The 27,971-nt window shown below is 39.0% G+C and overlaps 1 protein-coding gene across 8 annotated transcripts in view; it reads left to right on the plus strand.

The window, feature by feature from the left end:
* obe (activating signal cointegrator 1 complex subunit obelus) overlaps positions 1–27,971 on the plus strand; it is a 376,654-nt gene that overhangs the window by 253,448 nt on the left and 95,235 nt on the right. For 7 of the 8 annotated variants that reach the window (XR_011899335.1, XR_011899334.1, XR_011899333.1 and 4 more), the window contains 4 exons: positions 5,412–5,707; positions 7,353–7,466; positions 18,450–18,710; positions 20,673–20,813. Coding sequence is in view for 5 of the 8 variants with exons in the window: in XM_072297278.1 (XP_072153379.1) it covers positions 5,412–5,707; positions 7,353–7,466; positions 18,450–18,710; positions 20,673–20,813 (812 nt within the window). In the remaining 3 variants the exon portion in view is untranslated. The remainder of the gene's footprint in view (positions 1–5,411; positions 5,708–7,352; positions 7,467–18,449; positions 18,711–20,672; positions 20,814–27,971) is intronic. The other variant, XM_072297276.1, reaches the window with a different exon arrangement.

Raw genomic sequence — 27,971 nt, forward strand, 5'->3', positions numbered from 1 at the left:
GAATCGTCATTGATTTTCATCTTTGTCCCTAAGAGTTTCCATGATGGGCCCAAGTGATGATTGACAATGAACCCATAGGAGAGCCTTATAGAGAAATATCTACATGACTGCATGCCTAACCAGAGGTTTATTTATCTTGATATGCTGCCCCTTTATGGATTGATTTATCAAGCAATAATAACTGTGCAATCATGAGGGGGCTCTGAGAGTCCTGATAGTTACTAAAGTCCAGGATAATCAGCTTTTAACAAGCTCAACTAGTCCAATCACACAGCAGCAAGCGGTCAGTTTATCATCAGTTGTTCTCAGTTATGTGTTCAACTCAAAATGTTTTAAAACACTTGCTAGCCAGAGCAACAAGTCACCATGGACTTCACCAATTCTAAATAGCTGCGTCACTCAGAATTATGGCTTCCGCTTGTTCTATCGTACATTTTAAGGATTTGCGGAGACTATAACTTGATTGTAAACAGCCATTAATTCCACCAAGTTTCATCAACTCCCTTTTCATCACTTGAATCTACTAGAATGTCGCAAAGAGCAACAAAATTTTTTGTAAGTACCTATGTAGCTGTAGTTTTATACGTTTCATACAATTTTTATTTTGAACCTTGGACATCTCCATAACCATCCATGCACAGTGAACTCAATTTTCAAATGATACATCTCATTTCAGCACTGTTTGCTAGGTTTAACAATTCTGTCTTCAAGAGATCTCATATTTTAAATCTTAATAGTGGTGTCAAAATAATCTTTTCTCTTCCATTCAGTTTTATGCTGCAAGCAAATTTTTCTTTGTATACCTGCACTTTCATCCCATTTAAAATATCTAAGTCGGTGTTTCAGTTACAAATTTTCATGCGCCTTTTCCTGTTTCTTTGTGTAAAGTTCTTATTCTCTCAGATTCATTTCCCTAGATACCGCAGTCTTGCTGGGTATGTATTTTTACATGTTAGAGCTGAGGCGGTTGAAATCAAGAACATTTCCCATCATATTTTTCCCCTCTTAAAAGCAAATCATGAAAAATCTCCGTGTTGCTTTCTACTCAACAGCCCATTGTTTCAGTAGAGCCAGCCTCAATGAAGCTAAAATCCTTCTCATATTATACTCTTCGGGGTTCTTCTTTCCCCATAATATTTGTGCAAACTTCCTTCATAGTCTTGCGAAAAAATAAGTGGCAAATTAATTAATTCTTAAGTGTAAGTAGTTGAAATCAGAATTTAAAATTCTTTATTGGATAGTGAACAGGCCAAAGTTCAAACTGCTGTCATGGAGAAATCTTCTCTGTTCTTATGGGGCTCATAGACAATTTATCGTTAGATGGAAGTATATGTTGTTTTAAAATTATTTCTTAACTTATTTAACTTCATTCACAATTTTAAATATTTTGTATGCTCCATTTTAGAAATTTTTAAATTTTATCACGGCAATTTAATTATGAATTTTAAATTTTATCACGGTAATATCGTTAGATGGAAGTATATGTTGTTTTAAAATTATTTCTTAACTTATTTAACTTCATTCACAATTTTACATATTTTGTATGCTCCATTTTAGAAATTTTTAAATTTTATCACGGCAATTTAATTATGAATTTTAAATTTTATCACGGTAATATCCTCAATATTCTTCTCTCCTCAATTCGTATTCGCTCCTCTATCTCTTCATTTACAACATCTTCGTAGTTCTCAATGACTAGCACGAGATTCGCCATCTTTAAAACTATCCCGTGAAGCGTGACCCAAATCGATGGAAAACTCGGTTTTTCACGAAATCGATGGAAATCCAAATCGTTGGGTCCGGACCCATCGATTTGGATTTCCATCGATTTCGGGATTCTGATCGATTTAGGGCCGTATTTCTGCATTTTTGCATCGATTTGTGTCCTATCGATTTGACCGGCCCATAAGCGCAATGCTTTTCTAAATCGATAGCGTCCCCAAATCGATCAGAATTTCCGTCTGAATTCGATCGTTCATAATCGGCCTGCTGAAGACAAAATTAGTTGTTTCGGAAATAAAGCTCGTTAAATTTCCTATAAAAAGGTTTCATACATTTTTTGCCTACGGGCAAAATTAAGCGCGCTGGCGGGCGCCGAACTTTGAAAAATGAGCGAACATTGCGGGGTTTTTTGGCGGTTTTTGCTGTATGTCTCCTTTTTTACCCGTCTGCAGAGTAATTTCTGGACAAATTAAGTGAAGATAATAAAATTCACACTGAGTTCCATGAATCGATGTGAAAAATAAGCAGCCCAACACATTGCAGTGTTGCCAAAATTACCTAAAATTGTTCGTTGGCGGTTTTGGACCATTAATTGCCTTATTATCCGTCTATTTGTTTAGTCTCCATTTTGTAAAGCGGGGATAATGAATCGAAATCGGCGAAAAGGAGGATGAAATAATTCTTTGTCACAATTTTTTTCATCAGAATGAGGTGGAAACACTTCAGAGGGTCGTGCGTCCACTAAAGTGCTCTATCGTGACACTTGTAGTACAGTTGCTGGATGGATGATCTTGAGCTTCTCCTAAAGCTTAGACGGTCTACTTTCATAAAATAATAGTTTTGTAATTTTTCGTGCGTTCCCTTCAACGCTGCGGCTCAAAATGTAAAAAAATTGAAATTTTGAGCTACGGCAACGTGGCAACAATGGATGAAAATTTCAAAATGGACCGATTTCATGAATACCAGCTAAAATCTGATAATTTTCTCTAAATTTTGAGACCAATACCATCTCTCTACGACAAACCGTTCACGAGATATGCTCGTTTAAAGTTTTAACTTTAACACTCTTCCCCTCCCGCCATAATTATCCAAATTCAAAAATCGTCAGTGTTTTGGACTTGAGAAGTAGTTCTCTATCAACCCTGAAAATATTACGAAGATTTGGCTGGTGTTGGAAATGGCCGATTTTGAATAAGGTCCTTTTCTTGGCCGCTTTTTATGATTGAGTGACTGAATGTTTGTGAATGTACGCGTGCACGTCCTTATTTGTGAGGCAATAATAATTAAAACATACTTACCATTTTTGAGATGAGTAATTTTTAAGAATTTAAGTTTCGTGAAAAACTTGGTCTTAGGTTGTGGCGACACCGCGCAAAAATAAAACGCGCCATGTACTGGACCTCTTGGGTGGCGTGGAAGCAAGTACTAATAATTATATTTATATATTCTGCCTTAATATGTACGTTACTTTTATATAAAATGAAGTTAATCGATTTTATATTAATTGCCAAACTAATTTCATACTTTGCATTGTTCGATCTATGCCATTTTCAAGGAGCTCGATGTCCTGGCGCAACTTCACTACAAGTGTCACGATAGAGCACTTTAGTGGACGCACGACCCTCTGAAGTGTTTCCACCTCATTCTGATGAAAAAAATTGTGACAAAGAATTATTTCATCCTCCTTTTCGCCGATTTCGATTCATTATCCCCGCTTTACAAAATGGAGACTAAACAAATAGACGGATAATAAGGCAATTAATGGTCCAAAACCGCCAACGAACAATTTTAGGTAATTTTGGCAACACTGCAATGTGTTGGGCTGCTTATTTTTCACATCGATTCATGGAACTCAGTGTGAATTTTATTATCTTCACTTAATTTGTCCAGAAATTACTCTGCAGACGGGTAAAAAAGGAGACATACAGCAAAAACCGCCAAAAAACCCCGCAATGTTCGCTCATTTTTCAAAGTTCGGCGCCCGCCAGCGCGCTTAATTTTGCCCCTAGGCAAAAATGTATAGAAACTTTTTTATAGGAAATTAAACGAGCTTTATTTCTGAAAATAACTAATTTTGTCGTCAGATCAATTTTTGGCGAGTTACAGGCCATAATCCGCAAAAAATGCCGATTTTAGGCCATTTTTGCCAAATTTGGCAACTTTCCGGTCCGAATAAAATGGCGCAAAGTTGAAATTCGGATTCAGCGTCAAAAACTACGTAGGAATCGATGAAAACATTGCTACCCGGGATTTTTGCAGGCTATAGCCCCTTTCATGGCTTATTTGCCTGGACTATTTAATAATTTCAATGGTAGTCTGAACAAAAATTCTTCAAATCTCTCATATGTATGTCTCTTGATTTCGGAATTGCAAATCATTTGAAAAGTTGTATAATTTCAATTTCTCTACATAACTGCGATTTACGTACTTCAATGGGATTCTGAACAAAAATGCTTCAAATCTCTCATATCTCTCTTGATTTCGGAATTGCAAATCAATTGGAAAGTTGTTTAATGTCCTGGCTAACACGCGTTAACTACAGCCTATGACTAAATACAGTTAATTTCAGTAATATTTGTCGATTTCAAAACTGCAAATCGTTCAAATCTATGTGAACTCATAAGCAGTATAACTTCAACCAAATTCTGAGTTCAAATGTCATAAATTGATTGGTTTCATAAATGCAAATTAGTCGAATAAATACTGTGTCAGTTTTCTGTCAGTGTACAAGTTCTAATTCCTCAATTGTAACTGTTAAATATTTTAAAAAACTATTCTTCATGTATAATTTTAAATTTCACTGATGAAAATCATACACCTCTGGAATATTTCTGACTTGGACTCTAATCCCTCAATTTCTTCGTTTGTGTTTGCAAAAGGGAGTAAAGTGTAAGGAAAAAAAAATAGAAATTGAAAACGGGGAGGTGTTGGATAGCCTGGGTTGGTTACCCAGCACAGATTGGCAACACTGCCCTCAGAGGATCAGGTGACCACGATCGTCGTGGCGTCAGCCGATCATCATGTCGTGATACCAGTGTTACAGTGTCGTGTTCATTCCCTTTTTATTTTATAATGAATATGAATATCGTTTTAACCGAGTGTTCACTTATTCAGATATTACCCACACTAAACAAGCTTTCTGTGTGATTTTGTTAAAAATGGACAATTTAGCCTAGCCCCCCCCCCCCCCCAAATTTTAACGTATCCCAAAATCGTTTGACGTGCATAAGGAGACCTTAGATATGGTGTTCTATGCATATTTTGAATCAAATCGAACAGATAGATTCTGAGATATCGCTGTATACAGATTTGGGGGACGTCGGGCGGACGGACACACATTTTGTCAAGTATGGTTATTTTGACTGTTGGGACCTTACAACGTCCAGAAATGATGTTTCAACCTTTTTTTTCTTTTTTTTTTCTTGGAGGATGACAGTACTTCCTCTCTACCCTAGGGGAGCGAGAAAGTACAAATCTTTATATACCAGTGATATTTTTTATTAAGAATACCGAGGAAATTCAGTCATTTGGAGAAGATTGGATCGGGGATCATTAGTGGAAGCAGAAGCGAGGATGATCGAATTATGTGCTTTATACTATTATTCATAGTATTCAAAAAAAAAAGGGGGGGGGAACACTTTACCATAATACTACCTGCATTACATGTATTTTCAATTTTATGATTCCAGGCGATGTAACACCAGATGCAAGAGCTATTTCTTCTGCTTCTGTAATAGTTAGTACTCCAGAAAAATGGGACGGAGTGTCTCGTAGTTGGCAGACTCGAAACTATGTCAGAGAAGTAGCTCTTATTGTGATTGATGAAATTCATTTACTAGGTGAAGATCGAGGCCCTATTTTAGAGGTCATTGTATCTCGAACCAATTTTATTTCACATCATATAAATCGTACTTTGAGAATTGTGGGTCTTTCAACTGCATTGGCCAATGCAAAAGATTTAGCCAACTGGTTGAGTATAGGAGAGGTGAGTTGTCCATTTGTATTCCTCTTTTATTACTATTAGTTCAGTCAATCTGGCCCAAAAAAGGGGTCTACTTTGCGAAAATCTGAGGAGAAAAAAGTAAAACGGACGCTCATATTATTTTGGTCGCTGAATCCGATGTTTACCAACAAAAATTTTGCCCGGAAATGACCGCCATCTTGAAAAAATGGCGGAAAATCACGTTTTCCCCCCAAAATCTCACTTATTTTGGGGCTTTCGATTGAATGAGTTATCTTCATTTTAAAAGTACGTAAAATTTCCTATTAAACGGCTTTTAGATTTTTGAAATCGAACAATTAGGGTTAAAGTTATGGGCGATCGCGTTAGGGGTGGTTTTATGGGTTGATGAGTTTTTCGTCAAATTTGCTGCGTAAAAACGCTGTGACGCCGTTCGAAGGGAAACAAAAATTCCGAAAATGGTTTGCATATGTCCCCCTTGGTACCAGTGACCCTCCGCCATGAAAAAATCAACCACCCCCGCGGCCCCGCCCCTCTCCCCGCGCCCCTCATTCAATCTGCACTTTTTTCAATTAAATCACACTAATTACAGGATACAGGTATCGAAAATGTATGCAAAACCCCCATGGACCACTTGGTTTTCCAACTCCCATCATCCCCCTTAACCCGGTTATGACCCCCCTCACCTACCCCTCCCCCCTCAACCCCCCCCGCCCCTCCACCCCAAACCCTTATTAGCCATACAAGAGCCACCAAACCAATTCTGAAAGCAAGAATTTTTTTTTTTTTTCTTTTAGTAGGCTGGGAAAATCTTTTAAAGACTTCATCTTAGGCAGCTAGGAACTCAAGATGGGTGTTTGGGATTTCCACCCACTAAAAAACCCTCCGCTTTGGGTGAGCGAATTGAAAAAAAACGCACTGAATGAATGTGTCTTGAATAGCTGTTTCTCAGTAACATTTTCCGTAAATCCGCTCCAACCCGGTAAATTCGGTATTATACTGACTGCTGAAATTACAGAGTGAGAAATCGCGTTGACTTTTTTTTGGAACTTCGGTTTGCTCTTAACTTTTTTGTTATTTAGAATAATAGTATGAAGTAGGAGCTTCAGAGAGTCTGGAATGTCTGATTCTGCGTTCTTAAAAAAATCATCAGATGCAGGATAGTTGTCTGTGTCGTAAACCTTCGTTCCGATATCCTCGAGATTTATTTTTGCAGCAGTTTCCACGATACGTAGCCTTTCAGCGTTTTTATTACTTAAAGCCTGATTTCACCAAGCTTTATTGAGAATCTTATCACCAAAACCGTGAAAAGATATCACTGATTGGTTTGGTTATTTTTTTAAGAACGCAGAATCAGACATTTTAGAGTCTCTGAAGCTCCTACTTGATACTGTTATTCTAAATAACAAAAAAGTAAAGAGTAAATCGAAGTTCCAAAAAAAGTCAACGCGATTTCTCACTCTGCAATTTCAGCAGTCAGACCTCGGTCATATAATTCACCCATCCAAATCGGAGTTACAGCGTATGTGTGCAAAAAATTCGGATCGAAAAAATTGATTACTGTATTGAATTTTCTCGCCTACGTGCACTGTACCATGACATTTTGAATTTTGAAACCGCTGCTATTCTGCATGGACCCTTAAAAATCAATTTTGACGCTTTCTTTCAGTTTATATTCGATAATGCGGATTTCAATAGTCAGATACTTGATGAAATGAACACCTTCCATGCTATGGGCGGCGTAATGCGTATCACACCACAATCATCAGTCCACCCTGATCAAGTAATACTTCGTAATTTATCTCAAAACCGCCGGCAAAATAGCTCGGGCCTTTGGAGTAACACCCGTTGAAATTTTTGAAAAGGATCGCCACGATGGAATGAAAGACATCAGAATTCTTGATTTGCAGACTATTAATAAATTTCCTGATTGTTATGAAATCCTAACGCTGGATTTGTTGTGGATATATGGACTTTTGATTAAAAAACCGAATTTACCGAGTTGGAGCGGATTTATGGAAAATGTTACAGAGAAAAAGCTATCCCTGGTAAAAATTATCAATAGGAGCTGCATTATTCAAAAAACCACAGGAATTTTTAAAGCCGAATATAGAAGGCGATAGAAAATTTTATAACTGGCTATAGAGAGTGAAGAAAATCACACAGCCCGGCTACACGAAGCAATAAAAAATTATACAGCCGGGCTACATGAAGCGATAAACAATCATACAGCCAGGCTATGGTTCCTGTCACCGGGCTATATAGTATATCGCCTGGCTGTAGCGTTTTTGCCACGGGCTATAAAAGGCTACAAGAAATTGCATAGTTGGCTACAGAAGCTATAGGAAAACTTACAGCCGTCTGAAGGTCTACAATATTTTGGAACACAGATCCTACTGTCAATTTTTACCAGGGATTCCAGACAACATTCATTCAGTGCTTTTTTTTTTCAATTCGCTCAGCCAAAGCGGAGGGGTTTTTAGTGGGTGGAAATCCCACACACCCATCTTGGGTTCCTAGCTGCCTAAGATGAAGTCCTCAAAAGATTTTCCCAGCCTATAAAAAAAAAAAAAAAAAAAAAAAAAAAAAAAAAAAAAAATTCTTGCTTTCAGAATTGGTTTGGTGGCTCTTATATGGCTAATAAGGGTTTGGGGTGGAGGGGTGGGGAGGGGGTTGAGGCGGAGGGGTAGGTGAGGGGGGTCATAACCGGGTTAATAGTACAGTTGCTCGTGTACATTTGTCTGCAGTATTGTGAAAAGAGTGTGTTTTAAACATCAATCTCTTCGTCCGGATACGTAGAATCAGATTTTCGATGGTGACAAGTTCAAAAATCAATCCGGCGCCCCCCATTCAAGATGGCGCCAAAAAAGGGCGCTGGGGGGTTGAAAAATTATAAATTTTCCCACAGAGTCGACTGAGGTGTCGATTCATATGTAATTTTAGTCGTTCATATGTAATTTCATATTCAAAAAACCTCCGGCCTAAGGGGGGGCCTCAATTCCAAGATGGCGGCCAAAATGGGCCCCTTGGCGGGAAAATGGCCGTAGATGGCTGTATATACTTTATGACATATCTGCAGATAGGTTTTCTGGGTCGGGAATAACAAATTTGAGGTCAGAAATTGTGCTAGACCCTTCAAGGAGGCTCAGGTTGCCCCCCAAAATGGCCGCCGGGGGTCAATAAATTTCGCAATTGCTCAATACCTCGAGTGGGATGTCTATTCATAGGTAATTTTGGTCGTAGAACTCGAAGTCCACATTGAAACGGTCATCTAGTCTAAGGAGAGGCCCCAAAATTCAATACGGCGGCCAAAATTGGCTTCGTGGTGGATAAATGACCATAGGTAGCTTCATACGCCGTATGAAATAGACACCAATGGGTTTTACAATATAATAACAATAATAACAATAACAATAATAACAATAACAATAATAACAATAACAATAATAATAATAACAATAACAATTATACCAATAACAACAATAACAATTATAACAATAATAACAATAACAACAACAACAATAATAATAATAATAATAATAATAATAATAATAATAATAATAATAAGAATTATAGGGAAAACAGGATGTTTGTAACTAACTGTAAGAGCTACTACAGAAAAATCAAAGGGGACGGAGCAGAAACTGGTGCAACCCCTAAGAAACAAGAAATAGAGGAGTTCTGGAAAGGAATTTACGAAACTCCCACAGAGCATAACACCGAAGCGGACTGGATTAAGGATCTAAACGTCGAACATCAGATGGAATGGACTCCCCTAAATGAGGCAGAAGTAGCGAATGTCTTAAAGAATCTTGCGAATTGAAAAGCACCCGGCCCAGACAAGATACAGAGCTTCTGGTACAAAAAAATGCACCCCATCCACAAGTATCTAACAACAGAATACATAAAACTACTAGGGGGAGAAGAGTTCCCACCTTGGTTAGCTAAAGGGTGCACGTACCTGATACCGAAAAACAAAGAAACAGCGAACCCAAAGAACTTCCGCCCGATCACTTGTCTTAACATTATGTACAAGATATACACCGCTTTAATGGCTGGCAAAACTTACAAGTATTTAGAAAGTGCTGAACTCCTCCCAACAGAGCAGAAAGGGTACCGAAAAGGAGCAAATGGATGCTTAGATCAACTCCTTATATCCAAGACTGCCATTGAAGACTGCAAAAGGAGGAAGAAAAATCTATCCGTAGCATGGCTAGACTACCAAAAAGCCTTCGACAGCATGCCACATAGCTGGATCATACGAGCACTGGAGATAATGAGAGTCCACCCAAATCTAGTCAACGCGTGTAAGAACATGATGAAACACTGGGCAACTGTCATCCAACTGAACGGAAACGCGGGCCAAATCGTAACTTCGGAAATCAAAATCAGGCGTGGAATCTATCAAGGAGACGCATTCTCGCCCCTTCTGTTTTGCATAGGACTAATACCCCTATCGAAGAAGCTGAACGAACAACAGAACGGATACGACCTTGAGGATGGTTACAAACAACTGACACACCTTCTTTACATGGACGACTTGAAACTCTTCAGTAGCAATGAAACAAAGCTTCAACAACAGCTCAAAACAGTAAAAGAATTTAGTGACGATATCGGAATGAAATTCGGCCTGGATAAGTGCGCCAAAGTGACTTTCAAGAAAGGAAAGTTTTTTAAAGGTGAAAATGTAACCATCGACAATGAAACCAGCATCAGACAACTAGATCCTGGTGAAACTTACAAGTACCTGGGCATGGAAGAGAATTCAGGAGTGCAAAATACAACAGTCAAAGAGAAGGTCAAGAAAGAATACATCCGAAGAGTTAGGGCAGTATTAAAGACAGAGCTGTCAGCAAAAAATAAGATTTCGGCCATCGGAGCACTTGCAGTTCCCGTGCTTCAGTACGGATTTGCAATCCTAGACTGGAAGATGACAGAAATCCGAGCTCTGGACGTCAAAACAAGAAAATACCTAACAATGTACAAAATGCACCACCCATCCGCGGATGTTCACCGACTCTACGTCAGCAGAAAACTGGGAGGAAGAGGGTTGAGACAGATAGAAGCAGCGTACAAGTCCACCATTATCAGTACGAAATACTACCTGAGAAAGAAGAGAAATGAAGATCTGTTTCTTAAATCGGTACACGAGGCGGACACCCAGCTGAACACGCTACACTCGATTACCAAAAAAGCTGACAAGTTTGAAACTGAGTTAGAACAAAACTTTGAACAAACACCAGTTAAAAGCAGGAACCAAACAATCAAGAAGAAAATAGCCGAAACCTTAAGATCAAAATGGACCGAAAAGAACATGCACGGTCAGTACCCTCGCTTACTGGAAGAAGACAGAGTCGAAAGCACTCTTTCAACCATGTGGCTGAGCAAAGGAGCATTAAAAGGAGAAACCGAAAGCCTAATTGCAGCAGCCCAAGACCAGGCTCTTAACACTAGGTACCGAGATCGGAAAATACACGGCAGAGCCCGAGACAGTAAGTGCAGAATTTGCCATCAGCACGAGGAAACTATAGATCACATAATATCGGCGTGCCCGATCCTTGCCAAAAAGGACTACATAGAACGGCATGACAGAGTGTGCACCCATCTCCATCATAACCTGTGCAAAGAGTACAATATAGCAGTCGAAACAAACTGGTACGAGCACAAGCCAAAAGCTATCACAGCAACGGATGATGGACAAACAACTATCATATGGAATGTCCCTGTCAGAACTGATAGGACGGTTCCGAACAACAGGCCTGACATCATACTGCGAAAAAGGGGGCAAACTTGCTTGCTTATCGACGTGTCAATCCCAGCGGATAGGAACATATCATTGAAGGAAGCCGAAAAAAGACTCAAGTATAAAGACTTAGAAATCGAGATAAGTAGAATGTGGAAAACGGACACGAAAGTCATACCCTTCGTAATCGGCGCGACGGGAGCAGTCTCGAAAGAATGGAAGAAATTTAAGGAAGAAATCCCTGGGAAGCACTCTCTTGTCACAGCTCAGAAAGCAGCAATCCTCGGAACTGCTAGGATACTGAGGAAAGTCTTAAGTTGAAAACCTTAACCAAAGAATCCATACTCATTTGTTCCCCCACAACCTAAACCCCTACCCCACCATCATCGACGAGAAGCAACCTCTGGGTGGGCGTCTTAGGACACAGCTCTCACCCCGGTTACTGCAAACCTTATCGTCGGCTGTAAATTGGCCATTCATAGCCAAGTTAACACCGGCCTCAACCCACTATACTCTCTCTACCAATGAGCATTGTTTGCTCACGTGAAGAGAGCCCAACTACCCAGCAAAGCTGGAGATAACTTCGCATATAAAATAATAATAATAATAATAAAAATAGTAAATGGGTCATTCCACGTCAACTGTGCCAGGCTCGGAACCCGACCCCCTCCGATTTGGCTGAAAAATGATACACAGGGTCTTTACATCATTCTAAGAAACTAATTTTAAGGGTTTTCCCATCCGTCGCCCCGTTCGCGAGATATCGACCCCCCAGTAGAGGGGAAAAACTTGACAACAATCATCGCATTAAAGCTAGACTAAGCGCTAATCGAAAAAATGCTGTAGGTATGTAATATGGTAACGCTTTACCATGAAGCTATACACATCACTAATTAAGACTCTTTCGATCCATAAGCGTGTAAAAATATTTCGGTGGTACTGGAAACTAACTTTCCTTGATAAATTTTACTTGTCAAGAGGGAAAATCATGAGATTCAACGAGAAAAATGCAAAAATTCAAGATGATTCTAACCTCAATCTTGTCCGTAAACAGCTAAACAGCCGTAGAGAGAGACAGACTGATGATTTTGACCTGTTTTCAATTGCGCTAACTCAGGTGAAATTTGCCGATTTGAGGCGTTTAAAAGGTTGGACCCCCCCTATTTTGATGCTCTAGAGTCGATTTCAGGAAAAATGTTCGTGGTTCGCGGCGTTTAAAAGGTCGAAAATTCGTTTTGAAATTTGAAAGTCGTTTTTTACGGAAAAACGCCATCAGTGCGACAAGGACAGCCAATTGTTTAGAACCCGAGACCGTAGTCGAAAGAATCAGTGTTGGCTGTGACGTAAGACTAAATGAGTCCATCAAGGGACAAGTGGGGTCGATGCACGTGTGATTGGCTGGAATTACGCGGAAGAAGGGGAATAACATTTATCTTTGAAAACTTCGAGATGAAGGCACAAAAGCAGAGATGCATCTTGATTTGACTTGTTTAATGATTTCTTTCTAAATGAAGAATAGAAAACCTCTCACATAACAGATTTTCAATATTATTCTCTTAGTCCTAAAGCACAGTCAAGTTAAAGCAACTTACATATTTTCCAGCAAATTGAACTTACGTACGCATTGTTTTCTTAGTCCAGTCAATCTAGCCAAAAAAAGGGCCCAACCTTGGACAAATTAACACAAACTTCTCGATTGTTCTAAATCACTCCAAAACTTAACTAGAGTCCCCAAACAAAAATTACCATTAGCCCATTAGAAGCATATTGCGGTGCGAAGGAAAAACGCTGTATGAACATCGAGAGTTGCCAAATGTCTCCGAATAAAACATGTATTTTTGTGGAAAGTTACGCTTATTTTTTCTTGAAATATTTCGATATTTACGATTAAATTGGAAACAAAATTGTCTAAAAAATTTAAAGAAAAATCATGAGAATTTTTCAAGTAAATTCGTTTTTTATCGAAGGAATTTTGGCAACGCCTGAAAGCTCATACAGCGTTCTTCCTTAAAGGCCTAGATACACACGACGATTAATCGCCGCGATTGGGTTGGTTCGGGTCGCATGGCTCAACGCAATACAATCAACAGAGACCATCAGTGCGATTACGTATACACCTAGCGATTAATCGCCGCGATCAGCGCTGATTGTTTATGTTATTACAACCTTTCTTGACTTCCCTTACTTCTGCAGCATATGGTATCTCTGATATTCTTAATTTTCTTCCTGAGAGCAATAGAAATTGCTACATCTTTACAAAAATGAAAAATTATAAAAAGAAATTTCATGAGGAAATTTCCAGAAATTTCCAGAAATTTCATATAACACTCAGAATGCAGGATTAAACCCTAGAAACTTATGAATCTCCTTAATTCCCTTTATACACACGTGGTAAACTGTGAAAGGGAACTTTAGAAATGCCCAGAAAGTTGAGTAAAACAGCAAAAACATAATTTTGAATTTTTTTCTCAAATCTTGGTTAAACACACAGCCGTACCGGTTGAACACCAAAATAAATTTTATGGATAAAGTAAGACGTTAGCTTTCATATTTGGAACATAACAAAGTTCTCAACTATAAAGAATCCTAGTTCCCCCTAATAGTCTATCCTTTTTTGGTACAAAAGCGAGGGAGGGATCTTAAACTATCCTTGAAACAATTTAAATGATTTTTCAGAAACTAACAGTTTCCTTCGCTAACGTATTTCTTTTTTTAAATAGGAAATATTCGATAAATAAGTAGCTCCAATTGGTCTAATTGACGAATACTATTCTCTTTAAAAATAAAAACAAATTCTGTTTGAAAAAACAAGCATTTTTGACATTTTGTCGGTCGAAAGAAATTTCATGGGGAAAAAAGAAATTTCACGAAATTTCATTCGATGAAATTTCTTATAGCAACTCTGTGCGAGAACCACGAAGACAGAAGAACGTAAACAAAAACACATGTAGACCACATGTACTGGTGGATTTCGCATCCATCAAGAATAAACAGGACTCAACAAATGCATCTACTCGCCCAAAAAGTAGGATTGAATCCTACTTTGAATTCAATTGCGGCGATTGGAGAAATTCCGAGAATTTCACTCACCCGTCGCGGCGATTGACCGAATACACCTGCGTTTAAACGCCGCGATTGCAATCGCGGCGATTAATCGCCGTGTGTATCTAGGCCTTAACACAGTAGCATAGTTCATTTCTTTGATCTCGGATACACTTCTCAGACCTTGGACCGAGAGGAAGCCATTCCATTCCCGATTAAAATCATCGACTTTCCATAAAAATTGGAAGAAATCAATACGACCGATCAATATATCAATTCATTGACCTCGAAAATTGATTTTAGGAGAATAATCGCGAAGGGCTCGATGTGCTTCAGTTATGTGTGGTGGATTTCTCCAATTTCAATTGTGAAAATTCATCGATTTTCCTTAGAAAATCGCTAGAAATTGATCGAACCAATCGATATATTGAATCGTTAACGTTAAAAATCGATTACACGTGTGAAAATACGTAGAAATCAGTGTGCTTCAATCGCATCGGGTTCATTTCTTTGATCTCGGATGGTGAATAACCAATTTCAGTACCAAAATATAGTCGATTTTCCTCAAAAATCGCCAAAATTTGATGTAAGCGATGAATACATCGACTCGCCAACGTTGAAAATCGACTTTACAAGAAAAAATATGTGGGAGTCGGTGTGTTTACCAAATGTAAACAACAACAACCCTGTAGACACATCAATTCAACAAGAAAACAGGGGAAAATGAGGCCAGATTTTGACTCCTTTGCCCCCCCACCCGTAACTCGAAAACAGTCCCTATACTCATCTTGAAATTTTTTCCTGAGTTTTCTGTAATTTTAAGCTTCCATTTAAACCTTGGTCCTTATGGTCGAATCAAATACCAAAAAAGGGGCAAAAATCAGCCTTTATTTTGGGAGGCTCTTTTCTTCTCAAAACACATGTGACATCAAAATGTAACTTCAGGTTATGAGAACTTTAAAGGGTCTTCACGTCTACACCCCTCCCGCTTGGATTGTTCCTTCAGTGAATATTTGAAAAAATGCAACCTCCTGCCTTTCACATTCGGCCGCCATTATGATTTGGAGCGCCCCCTTTGACTGGGAGGCCTTGAAGAGTTCCTTTATGAAATCTACGACCAAAATTACATAGGAAATGATACCTCACATGAGACGGAACGAGCATTTTAAAATACCGATTTCCTGGACCCCCTTATTACGGCCGCCATTTTCGATTTTAAGTACTTTGAGGGGTGTTCCGGGGTCGGACCATTTTTAACTTTTAGGAAGTTATTCAGAGGGACTTACTGATGACGATTACCTAGGAGAAGTTTTTTACGCAATTTTTCCCGGTCAAACCGCACTTCTCCCTTACTATTATAGCACGATCCTGCTCCTCGGACCGTACACATTTTGGAGGATCTTGCAAAATAGTTGGAACTTTTTTTAAAACTGAGGAAGTTCTGACGACATTTGTATCCTCAAAACTTGCCTTCAGTTAATTTATACCCTCTTTCGACTTATTTTCGTGAAAAATGAGTCTTTTAAACCTCTACTTTGTAAGACCTCGGTAATTCTGAGGGCCAAAAAAATAAATACCGAGGTGAGTTTTTCTAGTTCAACTTGATTTTCATCGTTTACAAAGACGTCTTCCGAGAGTAAAATTTCATCTTCTACAACTTGAGTTCTTTGGCATTTTTCTCGTAAACGCACGATTTCAGCGTAAAATCGAGTTTTTTTGTACGAAACCGAGGTCTAAACCTAAATATCATAATTTCATTACAAAATCGACCTTTGGCACCCTTTAAAATGGTTGAAATTGGCTCAAATTTTGGCAAACATGTTTTTTTTACCAAACGTCATTGATTGCCGCCTGGGGAGCGGAACATTTTAGACTTTCATTTTTTTTTGACGCACCCTACCCCTCCCCCCTGAAAATTATTTCGAAGTGATTTCTGCAATTTTTACTTACAAGCAAACACGATTTGGTAAATTTTCCCGTTTTATTTGTTTTTACGATAATTTGAACCGGAGTTATAATTTTTTGAAAATATGTCTTTGACCTTTGACCTATCATAACTCGGTAAAAAATTAAGATATTGATCTGCGGTTTCCGCCAAAATTCTTAGTTTTTTATGCTCTTTCGAATGTGGTATCACAAGACAGGGGGGGGAGGGGCCAAAATTTTGTTCACCCCAAAAGATGGTCCCCTTTGAGATAGGAACATTACCAAAGTTTCATTCCTCTATCTCGAACCGTTCATAAGTTAGAGAGGGGGGGGGGGCTGGACTTAGGAACACCCTGTATGTTAAAAATTGTGAGAGGATGAAAAAGTTGGCAACTCTTGGCACCTGAAGTAAACCGACTGTGGAATCCTAAAGAAACAATTAAAATACCGTTTATAATTTCAGTTGTGGATATCCTTTCTCATTCTTTCTTGAAACGTCTGAAGCATTTTTTCTTCTTTGAAAACATGCACACTTCTAGTCAAAAAGCTGTAATCCTACACACCTGTGATATCATCAGATGGCTCCAGAGCAGGGCCGGATTTAGCTTTTTGCCGCCCCTGGGCAAGCTACATTTTGCCGCCCCTGGGTCTGCAATATCTCGCCACTATATTGTCAACAGTATCCCCTCCTCCCCCTCCCCCTCTCCGCACTCCAAACTTCCCACGCCATCTCATCTTGCCCCCCCCCCCTCGTGCGCCGCCTGGGCGCGTGCGCGTAGCTGCTTCAAAATGCGCCGCGAATATGTAAAATGGAATGGATGGATGAGACAAAAATAAAATGTGGAGACAAAGTTGAAGCTAGTGTAGTTCAATGTATTAGTTTCAATGTATTTTCGGAAGATCATGTTAAACAGTTTTTCTCCGGGTTTTCAGTTTAGCAAAGCTGTCAACCAGAGCATCAACGTCTAAATTGATGATCAAGTCTGCCTCGATGTTTAAAATTGCCGTGTTGTTTAGTATCACTCCAACGAACGATCATCGTAGCGCTCAAGGCCGGACCTAAGGGGCGGCAGCTTTGCCGCTCCCGTCAAGCGTCAACTTTCTTCCTTCATACATTTTGCCGCTCATATTTTCACTTCGCTCCGTCACTGTCTCCATTTTTTCCTTTTTTCTCGCTTTAACTTTCAATTAATCCAGTGCCAAAATTTGCCGCCCCTCAAAATTTGCCGCTATGGGCAAGTGCCCCAGTGCCCCATATGTAAATACGGCTCTGCTCCAGAGCAGTGACTGGGTGTTTGGTGCTTCACGTTACACTATTTTTAAATGTGCTTAACTTCTGAATCCCTTACACCTTACCTTTTATATTAGTTTTAATTTATTTGATGAATTTCATTACTGAATGTTTTGAAATTTTTGAATACATATATAAATGAGCCCGCCAATTAGAATACGTGGCCACAGCCCAGTTTTTAATCATACAAGTCAAATTTCTTTTTGTCAACACCAACCCCCTTACCCATGAATAATAATATTTTTTTTTTTTTATTGCAGTTAGTCTGACTAGACTCAGGTCAATGTCGTTCATTTTACTGTAATGAAGAGAAAATTTAATTCCAGCGTTGAATCTGCATATAGATGTTTTTAACTTATTTAAAAATGGTTTCTTTAGGAATTTCAGAATTTCAACGATTTTCGGCTTTTTGAAGGTTGGAAACTGAGAATATGATTTAATGATGGTAATAAACGTTTTGAGCATAATATTTCCAAAAATTTTGATACCTGAAATTGATATTTTGAACTTTTTAAAGAGGGTTAAATGTGGCGTTATATAGTTGTCTATCGGAAAACCTAGCTGATCGGTTTAGAGCCACTTTCTTGACGTATACCCATAATTTTCAGGTTATTAGATTATATAATATTATTTGGTTATTAAGGTAAATTAAGTAAAACAGTTGTTCTCAAATTTTTTTTCACTTAAACTCGAGTCCACCAATTTTTGTCCCTTTATTTGTTTGGGCTATCTGTTCATATTATTATATTTCCTATTTTTCGTAGATGGGTCTCTACAATTTCCGTCCTTCCGTTCGACCTGTTCCTTTAGAGGTACACATCACAGGCTTTCCAGGAAAACACTATTGTCCAAGAATGTTCACAATGAATAAACCAGCATTCCGAGCCATTCGCTATCATTCACCAGCTCAGCCTGTCCTCATATTTGTAGCGTCACGACGTCAAACAAGACTGACTGCACTAGATCTCATAGCTTTTCTTGCAAGTGAAGACAACCCCAAACAGTGGATGCACACAACGGAAGAGGTAAATGAATTTCTTGTTTGCACCCTTGTGATCATAGTACTAAACAGCACTTAAATATATTAAATCTATAAATAAAAGAAAGATACATATCAACCATTAGCAATAGAGAAGGAGGGGTAGAATAATATATATAGGTATTAATCATTAGCAATAGAGAAGGAGAGGTAGAATGATATATACATAAAGTAATACAGTTATTAATATTTAAGTGCTGACATAAAACAGCACTTAAATATATGGAGGAAAATTCAGAAAGTAATGCCAGGGTAAAACAAAGGGTTCTGTTGAATTTTGAATTTTCTTTGCTAAAACTTGAGGCTTCTTAAGTAACTCAAGTTCTGTATTATATCTATCCCCCCCCCCCCTCGTATTACAGGCATTGTGACTGCTTTTTACCATATGTCTTTAAAATAGAAGAGGCACTTTATTGATTACATATGTGATGACAAGGAGGTTCAAAATTTCATCTTGAATACCCTCAGCAATCACCAATCTTAGTTTTACAAGAGGGAATTGGCAAACCTGCTGCACAACTTGATATATCAATACTTATACATAGGGTGTCCCAAAAGTACCGGGACTGCTTCTGTAACTTCGAAAGTAAGATAGGTACAGACATAATCTTGGTTTCATTTTAAAGATCAACTCAATACCTATCGATTAAAACCAAGATCAGCTCAATCAGATAAAAATTGACCGAGTTATGGCAATTTGAAATCAGTGAGGAAAGTTTACCCCCACGGTTTTTTAGGAAGATTTTTCGCTTACCAGGATTCAAAAAATTAATATTCGTATCCGCTTTCCTCTGAATCTTCCATAACTTCCTTTTGCTTTTCAAAGTACTGTCCATCAAACCGGATGCACTTTTTCATGCGCTCTTGCCACTTATCCAACATTGTTTTCCTGCATTTTTCCTCTGGGATGGCGTTGAAAAAGTTCTGAACTGCATTCTGGATTTCGGTCTTCGATTCGAATCTTTGTCCGCGAAGCTCCTTTTTTAGCGTAGGAAACATCCAAAAATCACATGGAGCCAAGTCAGGGCTATAAGGGGGATGAGGGATGGTTTCAACTCCATTTTTACTCATAAATTTACGTGTTAAGCTGGATGTGTGAGGCCGCGTATTGTCTTGATGAAGTATCCATGAAGCTTTCAAGTCTGGCCGTTTCCGGGAGATGTGCATTCTTAACTCCTTTAGAACTTTGCAACAATACGCACTGTCAACTGTTGTGTTTGATGGTACAAAATGTTGATAAATGACACCTCGAAAATCAAAAAACACAATAAGCTTCACTTTACAGGCCGATTTTTCGATTTACGGCGATGAAGAATCTTCCTTATAAACTGTAGGGGTAAACTTTCCTCACTGATTTTAAATTGCCATAACTCAGTCAATTTTTATCCGATTGAGCTGATCTTGGTCTTATCGATAGGTATTGAGTTGATCTTTAAAATGAGACCAAGATCATGTCTGTATCTATCGTACTTTCAAAGTTACAGAACCAGTCCCGATACTTTTGGGACACCCTATGTAAGTATATTTAAGACTTGATGGAGATGAAATCAAAAAGTAATTTTTTCCTGTCAAAATTTTTGCATACATGTTTAACAACAAACCCTCTCTCTATTGCCCAAATGCCTATTCCTTCTCAATTTTCTAGGCACAGTTGTTTTGCATCGAGACCTGATGATGAAAAGGGTGGCAAAGGAATAGAGAAATGAGCCCCCTCAGCATCTTTATACTCAGATTTTAAAACACAAGGTTTTGAACCAAAGCTGAGAGTGTACAAAATCAAGTGATTTGATCGGATTTTTTCATAGATGAACTAAAACAACACTAACACACAACGGAGGTACGCACGTATGCATTCATGTATTCTCGATTATTTTTCCATGTTTTTCCGTCTAATTCGATTTCTTTAATGCACAGTAAACATATTATTTTTTCCTCTTCATTTATCTAGGAAATGGATCAGATTGTTGAAACCATCAAGGATTCAAACCTTAAATTGACCCTGGCTTTTGGGATTGGTCTGCATCATGCTGGTCTCATTGAAAGAGATCGTCGGGTCGTGGAAGAGTTGTTTATCAATCAAAAGATTCAGGTTCGAAATTAATTCCTCTATTAATTTTAATCTTGGAATAGAACACTTCATATTACTCCTACCAGAATAAGTTACTGCCACTTTAAGTGAAGAATCTAGAGTTTAAAATTGTATCCTCTCAACCCACCTGGAAATTGCCAGAAATTCTGTCGTGAAGAAGTGGCAAAAGCATATTAACTTCGGCAGTAATGGTGTGACAAAATTTCTGCTACTAATTTTTACTAGGCGCCCTCCGTTCTTTGTTCGCCTATGCTCTATTCTCATCTTCCTTAAAAAAATCAGTCTCCAAATTCAAGTACAGATGAGAGTCAGATTTTCCCTTAAAAGCAAACCATAAAAAAGCTCCAACACCTCGTCAGCAACCAATCACGGTGGCAAGCGAATGAAAGGGAAGGTTGGTCATTCTGTTTAGTCTCCAGTGATATTCTAGTCCAGTCAAATTAGATCAAATATCCTGGATTAGGGGGAAAAATTCACTTGCAAGCGATTTTTGGATAAAGTTGCTTGTTCTGATCTAGAGAGGCACAGGTTAAAAGCCCCCATTTATATCCCTTGTGCTTAGCCCCCTAGTCCCCCCCTCCTTCAACTCCTGTCACCCAAAAAGACTAAAAAATCGATTTTCCGGCAATATCTCAAGAACGGTTGGAGATGGCGAGTTGCGTATCGTGGAAAAATGCTCCTTATTAAAGTCTGCATAAAAGTTTCTTATGCTTTCTCTTCTCTAGGCACTCCTTAACCCTCAAAATGGCCGCCGCGTAGGAGCGTCATAGCACGCTTCCTCACTGTACACGCATAAGTACGGCTCTAGACCGCGCTGCCGCGCCGGTTGCTGCACCGTCGAGTATCTCAACCTTCTCACCCCGTCACCCTCTATATATGCCTGAAATTTTCATGACATACAATAATTATGTACTATCAACGAATTTAGTTTTCCATTTGGGCTGCGTCATTTCCAATGTAAACTGTGCGACGAGGCGCAGCGTGGCGTGGAGATGCCGGCAGCTCTAGCTCCCTCGGCGTATCTCATGCCAACGAGGAAAACGGAGACACTTGAATAATTGACAGATCCTCTACCTTTTCAAGAAAATCTCCTTGACACCAGCATCTGTAGGTGCAAACTATAAGAGACAGCACAACATCGCCTTCACACAAAAATATGAAGGGTGTCTCCAAAGTACTGCACACTGCCCTGTTTTGAGAAAACGGAAAGAGCTATCGACTTGCGGTTTAAACAAGCCTCTAAATTGAATCCGTAGCTTGAAAATGAGACTAAGTGCAGGTCTCTAACTTGAAAATTGTCAAAGTTGTATCTCTTCAAAGTTGATGTGTAAAAGTTGATCCTGGCGTTTTTCCGGCAGAGTTTTTTCCAGTAAGAAAGAAAATGAGAGAAGCTAAAAGAGAAGAAAACCCGTTTGTTGAAAAAAGTTAACGAGAAAACTTACTGAAATTTGGAAAGTTAATTCTCTTCGTCATATAAGTCAACAACATTGACCTTTTCAAAGTATGAGGGTCATCCAAAACGTAAGTTTCCCTACCTTGTATCTTCCGAAGAAAAAGAGATTAATTAAATCGGTAAAAAGGCACATATTAGGCGCACTCAAGCTTTAAAACAAATCCAAGTTTTTGAAAATCGGTCATGGGGTTCGCGAGGAAAGTTAATTTTATTAAGACAACCTCCTGTCGCCTCGTGCTCATCTCTCAGGTCAGGATGCGCAGAGAGTCGATCATTTCAGACTCGGGTATTTGCCTCTAAACATCACATCAAAAAGGAATTTAATAGTTTTCATTGAGTAGGTCTTACCTTTCTTTTTGATGTAGGCTCCACATCTTTTTTGACATTTTTGGTATCATTACACCAGCTTTTTGATGCCTTCTGCGTAGAAGCTCTCACCTTGGCTCCGAAACCATGTAATTGACAGCGATCTGCACTTCCAAATCAATTGCTTTGCGTCGGGAAATTTTCCCCCAATCCTCCATACTCTCTTAATTTAGCCTTATGTGACTTTCATCTGTTCCCGAGCGGAAAAACTTCCACAATGAAAAGCGATTGCCAACCGATTCAGAGGTACAGATCGCTGTCAATGACTGGTTTCGGAGCTAAGGCTAGAGCTTCTACATGGATGGCATCAAAAAGCTGGTGTAATGATACCAGAAATGTCAAAAAAGATGTGGAGCCTACGTCAAAAAGAAAGATAAGACCTACGCAATGAAAACTTTCAAATTCCTTTTTGATGTGATGTTTAGAGGCGAATACCCGAGTCTGAAATAATCGACTCTCGGCGCATCCTAACCCGGGAGGTGGGCACGCGGCGACAGGAGGTTGTCTCAATAAAATTAACTTTTCTCGCGAACCCCTTGACCAATTTTCAAAAACTTCTTCTTCTTCTTTGAGACTTTTGTAGCCTCATACTCCTATGCGTAGCCAACAGCCATCTATAGACACATCGTGATCAATGAGAAATTAGCAAGTTAAGGAGAGGGGTTGGAAGCGTAGGGGCCTATGAAAGGATAAATAAAATGGAAGTCTGGGGGTACCATCACCATCTTCACGCCACAAGACCTTCTGTGGCGACTAACCTATCCATAGACTGGGTCTAGGAAAACATGCCAAGTGAACACTAGGAGCGATGTATAGGTTTAGAGGATTTAACAGAATTAGAGGTTGACTAGGTATATTTAAATGGCAGGAGAGGGTAAAAACTAAAGGGAAGGAAGAGTTGCAAAAGGAGAGATTTGAATAACCACTAGCAGCTTTTATAAACATATATTATTAAGATCTAAGAAGTCTGTAATTATTTTATAAATAGACGGACGCGGGTTATGAAGAATAGAAGAGATATTAAATGGAGGAAGGTAATTCAACTTAATTAAATTTTGAAAGAAGGTGTCGTAATGAAGTAAAGGGCATTGAAAGAAAATGTGATTGAGGTCACCGGTTTGTCCACTATTGCAATTTTCAAAAACTTGGATTTGTTTTAAAGCTTAGAGGATGTCTAATATGTGCCTTTTTACGGATTTAATTTATCTCTTTTCGTTCGGAAGATAGAAGGTAGGGAAACTTACTTTTTGGATGACCTTCGTATTTGACTTCACTTTTGACGCAAAGTTCCTTTTGTTCTCTCCGCTTGACAAGAAATGGTTTCTTGAATTCTTCTTGAGGGATGGATTTAAAGAAAGATTGAACAGCAGACCGAATTTCTTCAATTGAGTTAAATTTTCTGCCTCTTAAATTTTTTTTAAGTTTTGGAAACAGCGAAAAATCGCACCGAGCCAGATCTGGGGTGTACAAGGTGTGCGGATACTCTTTTGCTCCATGAACTACCGCGCAAACTTTGCCATGTACGATCGCGCATTACCCTTATGCAGAAGCCAGGTTTTTCGAATTTCTGGACGCTGTTCTCTGATATGTCTCTGGAATTGCTGCAAGACTGTACAGTAATATTTTTTGTTTACGGTCTCATTTTTCGTGACAAAACGTTGATAAATCATGCCCTGAAAGTCAAAGAACTTTACTAAAAAAAGTGCCGGAAAAACGTCAGGGTTAACTGTTAATCGTCAACTTTGAAGTGATATAACTTTGACAATTTTTAAGTTAGAGACCTGCCAGTGGTTTTGTTTTTAAGCTAATGATTCAGTTTACAGGCTTGCTCAAACCGCATGTCGATAGCTCTTACCGTTTCCTCAAAATAGGGCAGTGTGTAGTACTTTTGGGACATCCTCTGGAGAGCTAAAATTGCATGAGGTTCTACTGATTTTTTTTCTACTTGCTGGCAGGTTACATAATTCAGGATTAATTTTTTTGCACGGGAACTTTGAAAATGAAACAAGACTGGTCGGCTGTTGAATATGAAAGATTACACAGGTATGCATCGGAAAAAAGGTGGTGCTTTGATAGCAAATCGCATGTAACATTCAGCTCTGAGTTCAAGTATGACCTCAGTTTTCTCCCTGTCTCTGGCAATTCCTCAGTGAATTGGGATTATTTTGGAAAAAGAGATTTTCCAAGGAAAATTCAATTTTCTGGAAATTAATACATGATTGAGATAATCTAAGGTAATTCTTGAATCTTGGAGCCTACGCGCAGCGCAGTACCGTCGTCGGAACAGTACGTCGTGACGTACTGGCGTAGCGCTGGCATATAGAGGGGCTTCATCCCCCTCTGCTTCGCGGTGTGGTGTAGGAATTGCACAAAAATTTTCCCGCTTAAGCCGGCGCTTCGCGCCGGTATTTAGGTGGTTGCGCCACCTATCTCTCGGCTATCAGATATAATGCATAAATACCATTTTATCCCATTTATTACAATTCATTTATTACAAACCACTAAACTTCATCGTAAATTTCTTCACGACACATGATGAATGCATATATTTAGAATCGACTTGTCGATATTGTGAGGCATCTTCAATTTAATAATTTATCAAGGTGCTAGGTCATATTAATGATGCCACGTAGTAAAGACTGCAATCCTAAGTAATCTTACCTTTTCTACGATTCATTAGGATCTATTTATTGCATTCATTGACATTTATCTAAGCAAGGTAAGGAATCTAATGAAAATCTATTTCTTCCGGTGCAATCACGATTCGATGTTTAAATAGTTTAAAAATAAAACAGGAAATATCGAGTATCAATCCCAGATCTACGAGCGGGCGGTCGAGTGCTCTGTCCACTCGACCACTGAGTTTCATGATGAGCAAGGAAGAAAGTAGTAATATACGTGGTTGTCAGAGAGAGAGCTCTTTCACTCCTCCCGCTCGAAATGGTTCACTACCCTCCCGCCTCCTGCTTAGCTCACATCCCTGTCCTGTGTGTTGGATCGTAACAACAACAACAACAACAAATGTGAAAACAACTAAGTGCTTCAAGTCGTGTAATCATTGAATCAATCATGTTCGCGTAGTATTATTACATTGTGTTCAGTACCTCGTAAGAAGGAACCACGAAAGATTGAATCTGCCGGGATGCTTAAGTTCATGATCAACAGACATAAAAGCTTCCAATAAAGATCTAGGTGTCAGTACTAGTGCTAGCTTTGATGATTCATAGTATGTAAGTACCTAATTAGTCGTCTAATTTTGCTTGATGTATACGGAGTAATTTTGGAGATAAAATATGATGCATTATATAATGCATTTGAAATCCTAGGTTGATATGTTATAATATGCATTTAATATCCTAAGTTTCACGTGACTCAAAATACTTGCTGCTAATACCCAGGAGTATCCTGTCTCGTTGAGCGTTCGGCCCAATAATTGACAATTTCTTATTGGCCCCTCTCCAATTTTGAGTCTAGTCCAAAGATCTAATATGAACTCAGATGAATGACCCCGGTAGTGCTTGATGCCAACTTTCACATGATTTAAGACTTTCCACAGTATCTACAGTCCGTCAAAGTGAGCGGGCCCTAAGTGTGAACAAAGTGCCCTTCTTTTGTGCCTCATATCCCTTGAATTTTGAGCCTAGTCCAAAGATTTTTTAGGAACTTAAATTAATGACCCAGTTGGTGTGCTTGATGCCCACTTTCAAAGAATTAAAGGCATTTTTTCAAAATTTACAGTCCTTCAAAATGAGCTTTTGTGTGATTTTGCTAAGAATAATGTTTGGCCCCTAGCCCACCCCCTCAAATTTTAGCGTACTATAGATATGGTCCTCCATGCAACTTTTGAATGAAATCAAGTACGTAGATTTTGAGATATGGCTGTACACAGATTTGGGGGACGCCTGACGGACAGACATACATTTTTTCAATTTTTTTTTTCTACCCCAGGCGCAATTTCAACTCTTTTTTTTGGGGGGGGGGGGGGGATGACAATACTTCCTCTCCTATCCCTATATGTCCACCAGAAAGGCTACATAATGAAGCTACAGACTGGGATCTATTTAAAGAATACGTGCATGAGAGGTTACAGCTCTATAGTATCTCAAGGATCATAACACCACAGGATCTTGAAAAGGAATTGGAACTATTTGTTAGGGTTTTGCAAGACGCAGCAAGGGAAGCCACTCCGCCTCCCAAAAAATTTTTTGCAGCTAATACTCCAAAATCCCCTAAGCTTGAATATCTTTTAAACCTTAAAAAACACGCCAGACGTATCTGGCTTCATAACAGAACAGTAGCTAATAAGTCTATTTTTAACTACTACACGAGAGCTGTTTCAGCTGAAACTACCAGAATTGCTAATGATAATTTAGCAACTTACATTAAAACCCTGGACGCTACGCCCGCATCAGAATATTCACTCTGGAAAGCGACTAGCTATCTCAAGCGCCCCTCTCAGTATAACTCCCCTCTTAAGACTAGAGAAAATGGCTGGGCTCGTTCTGATAAAGAAAAAGCAGACCTTTTTGCATTACACCTAGCTGAAGTATTTAAACCCCATTCGCAACCTCATGCAACAAGAAATAACGTTAATTATGATCTAGATGAACATCAGTTAATAGATCAAAACGTACAGATCCCAGAGTGCTCATTTGGTGAAGTGCAAAAAATGATAGTGAAAGGGAAAAACAAGAAAGCCCCAGGAGAGGATCTCGTTACTGGGCTTCTTCTAAAAAAATTGCCGGATAAAGCAGTGCACAAATTAGTAGAGATATTCAATGCAATAATGAGACTGGAGCATATACCGCAACAATTTAAGGAGTCAATCATAATCCTCTTCCATAAAAAGGGCAAACCTTATGCTCAACCTTCATCATATAGACCCATTTCCCTGCTTGCAGTCATCGGCAAATTGTTCGAACGACTTTATATCGATCGCCTTTTAAAAATCGTTAATGCAAAAAAGATATTACCTCCCCAACAATTTGGTTTTAGAAAAGGACATGCAACGATTGAACAGTTAAACAGATTAACGAATTTTATCGAGAAAGCATTAGAAAAAGGCGAATATAGTGCGGCAATTTTTTTTTAGACGTTGCCCAAGCATTCGGCAAAGTCTCACATCAACTACTAATCTCCATGCTTGGCAAGATCTTACCCGCCTGCCATGCCAGATTGCTAAAATCATATTTGCAAAATCGTTCTTTCAAAGTCCGGGTAGGGGAGATGTTATCAGACAGCCTCCCTATTCTAGCAGGTGTACCCCAGGGTTCGGTACTGGGTCCCTTGCTGTATCTTCTCTTCACCTCAGACATACCCCCAGCAGTACGGGATTCTAT

Source organism: Bemisia tabaci, chromosome 2 (genome assembly GCF_918797505.1).
Source record: "Bemisia tabaci chromosome 2, PGI_BMITA_v3".
NCBI classification, from domain to species: domain Eukaryota; kingdom Metazoa; phylum Arthropoda; class Insecta; order Hemiptera; family Aleyrodidae; genus Bemisia; species Bemisia tabaci.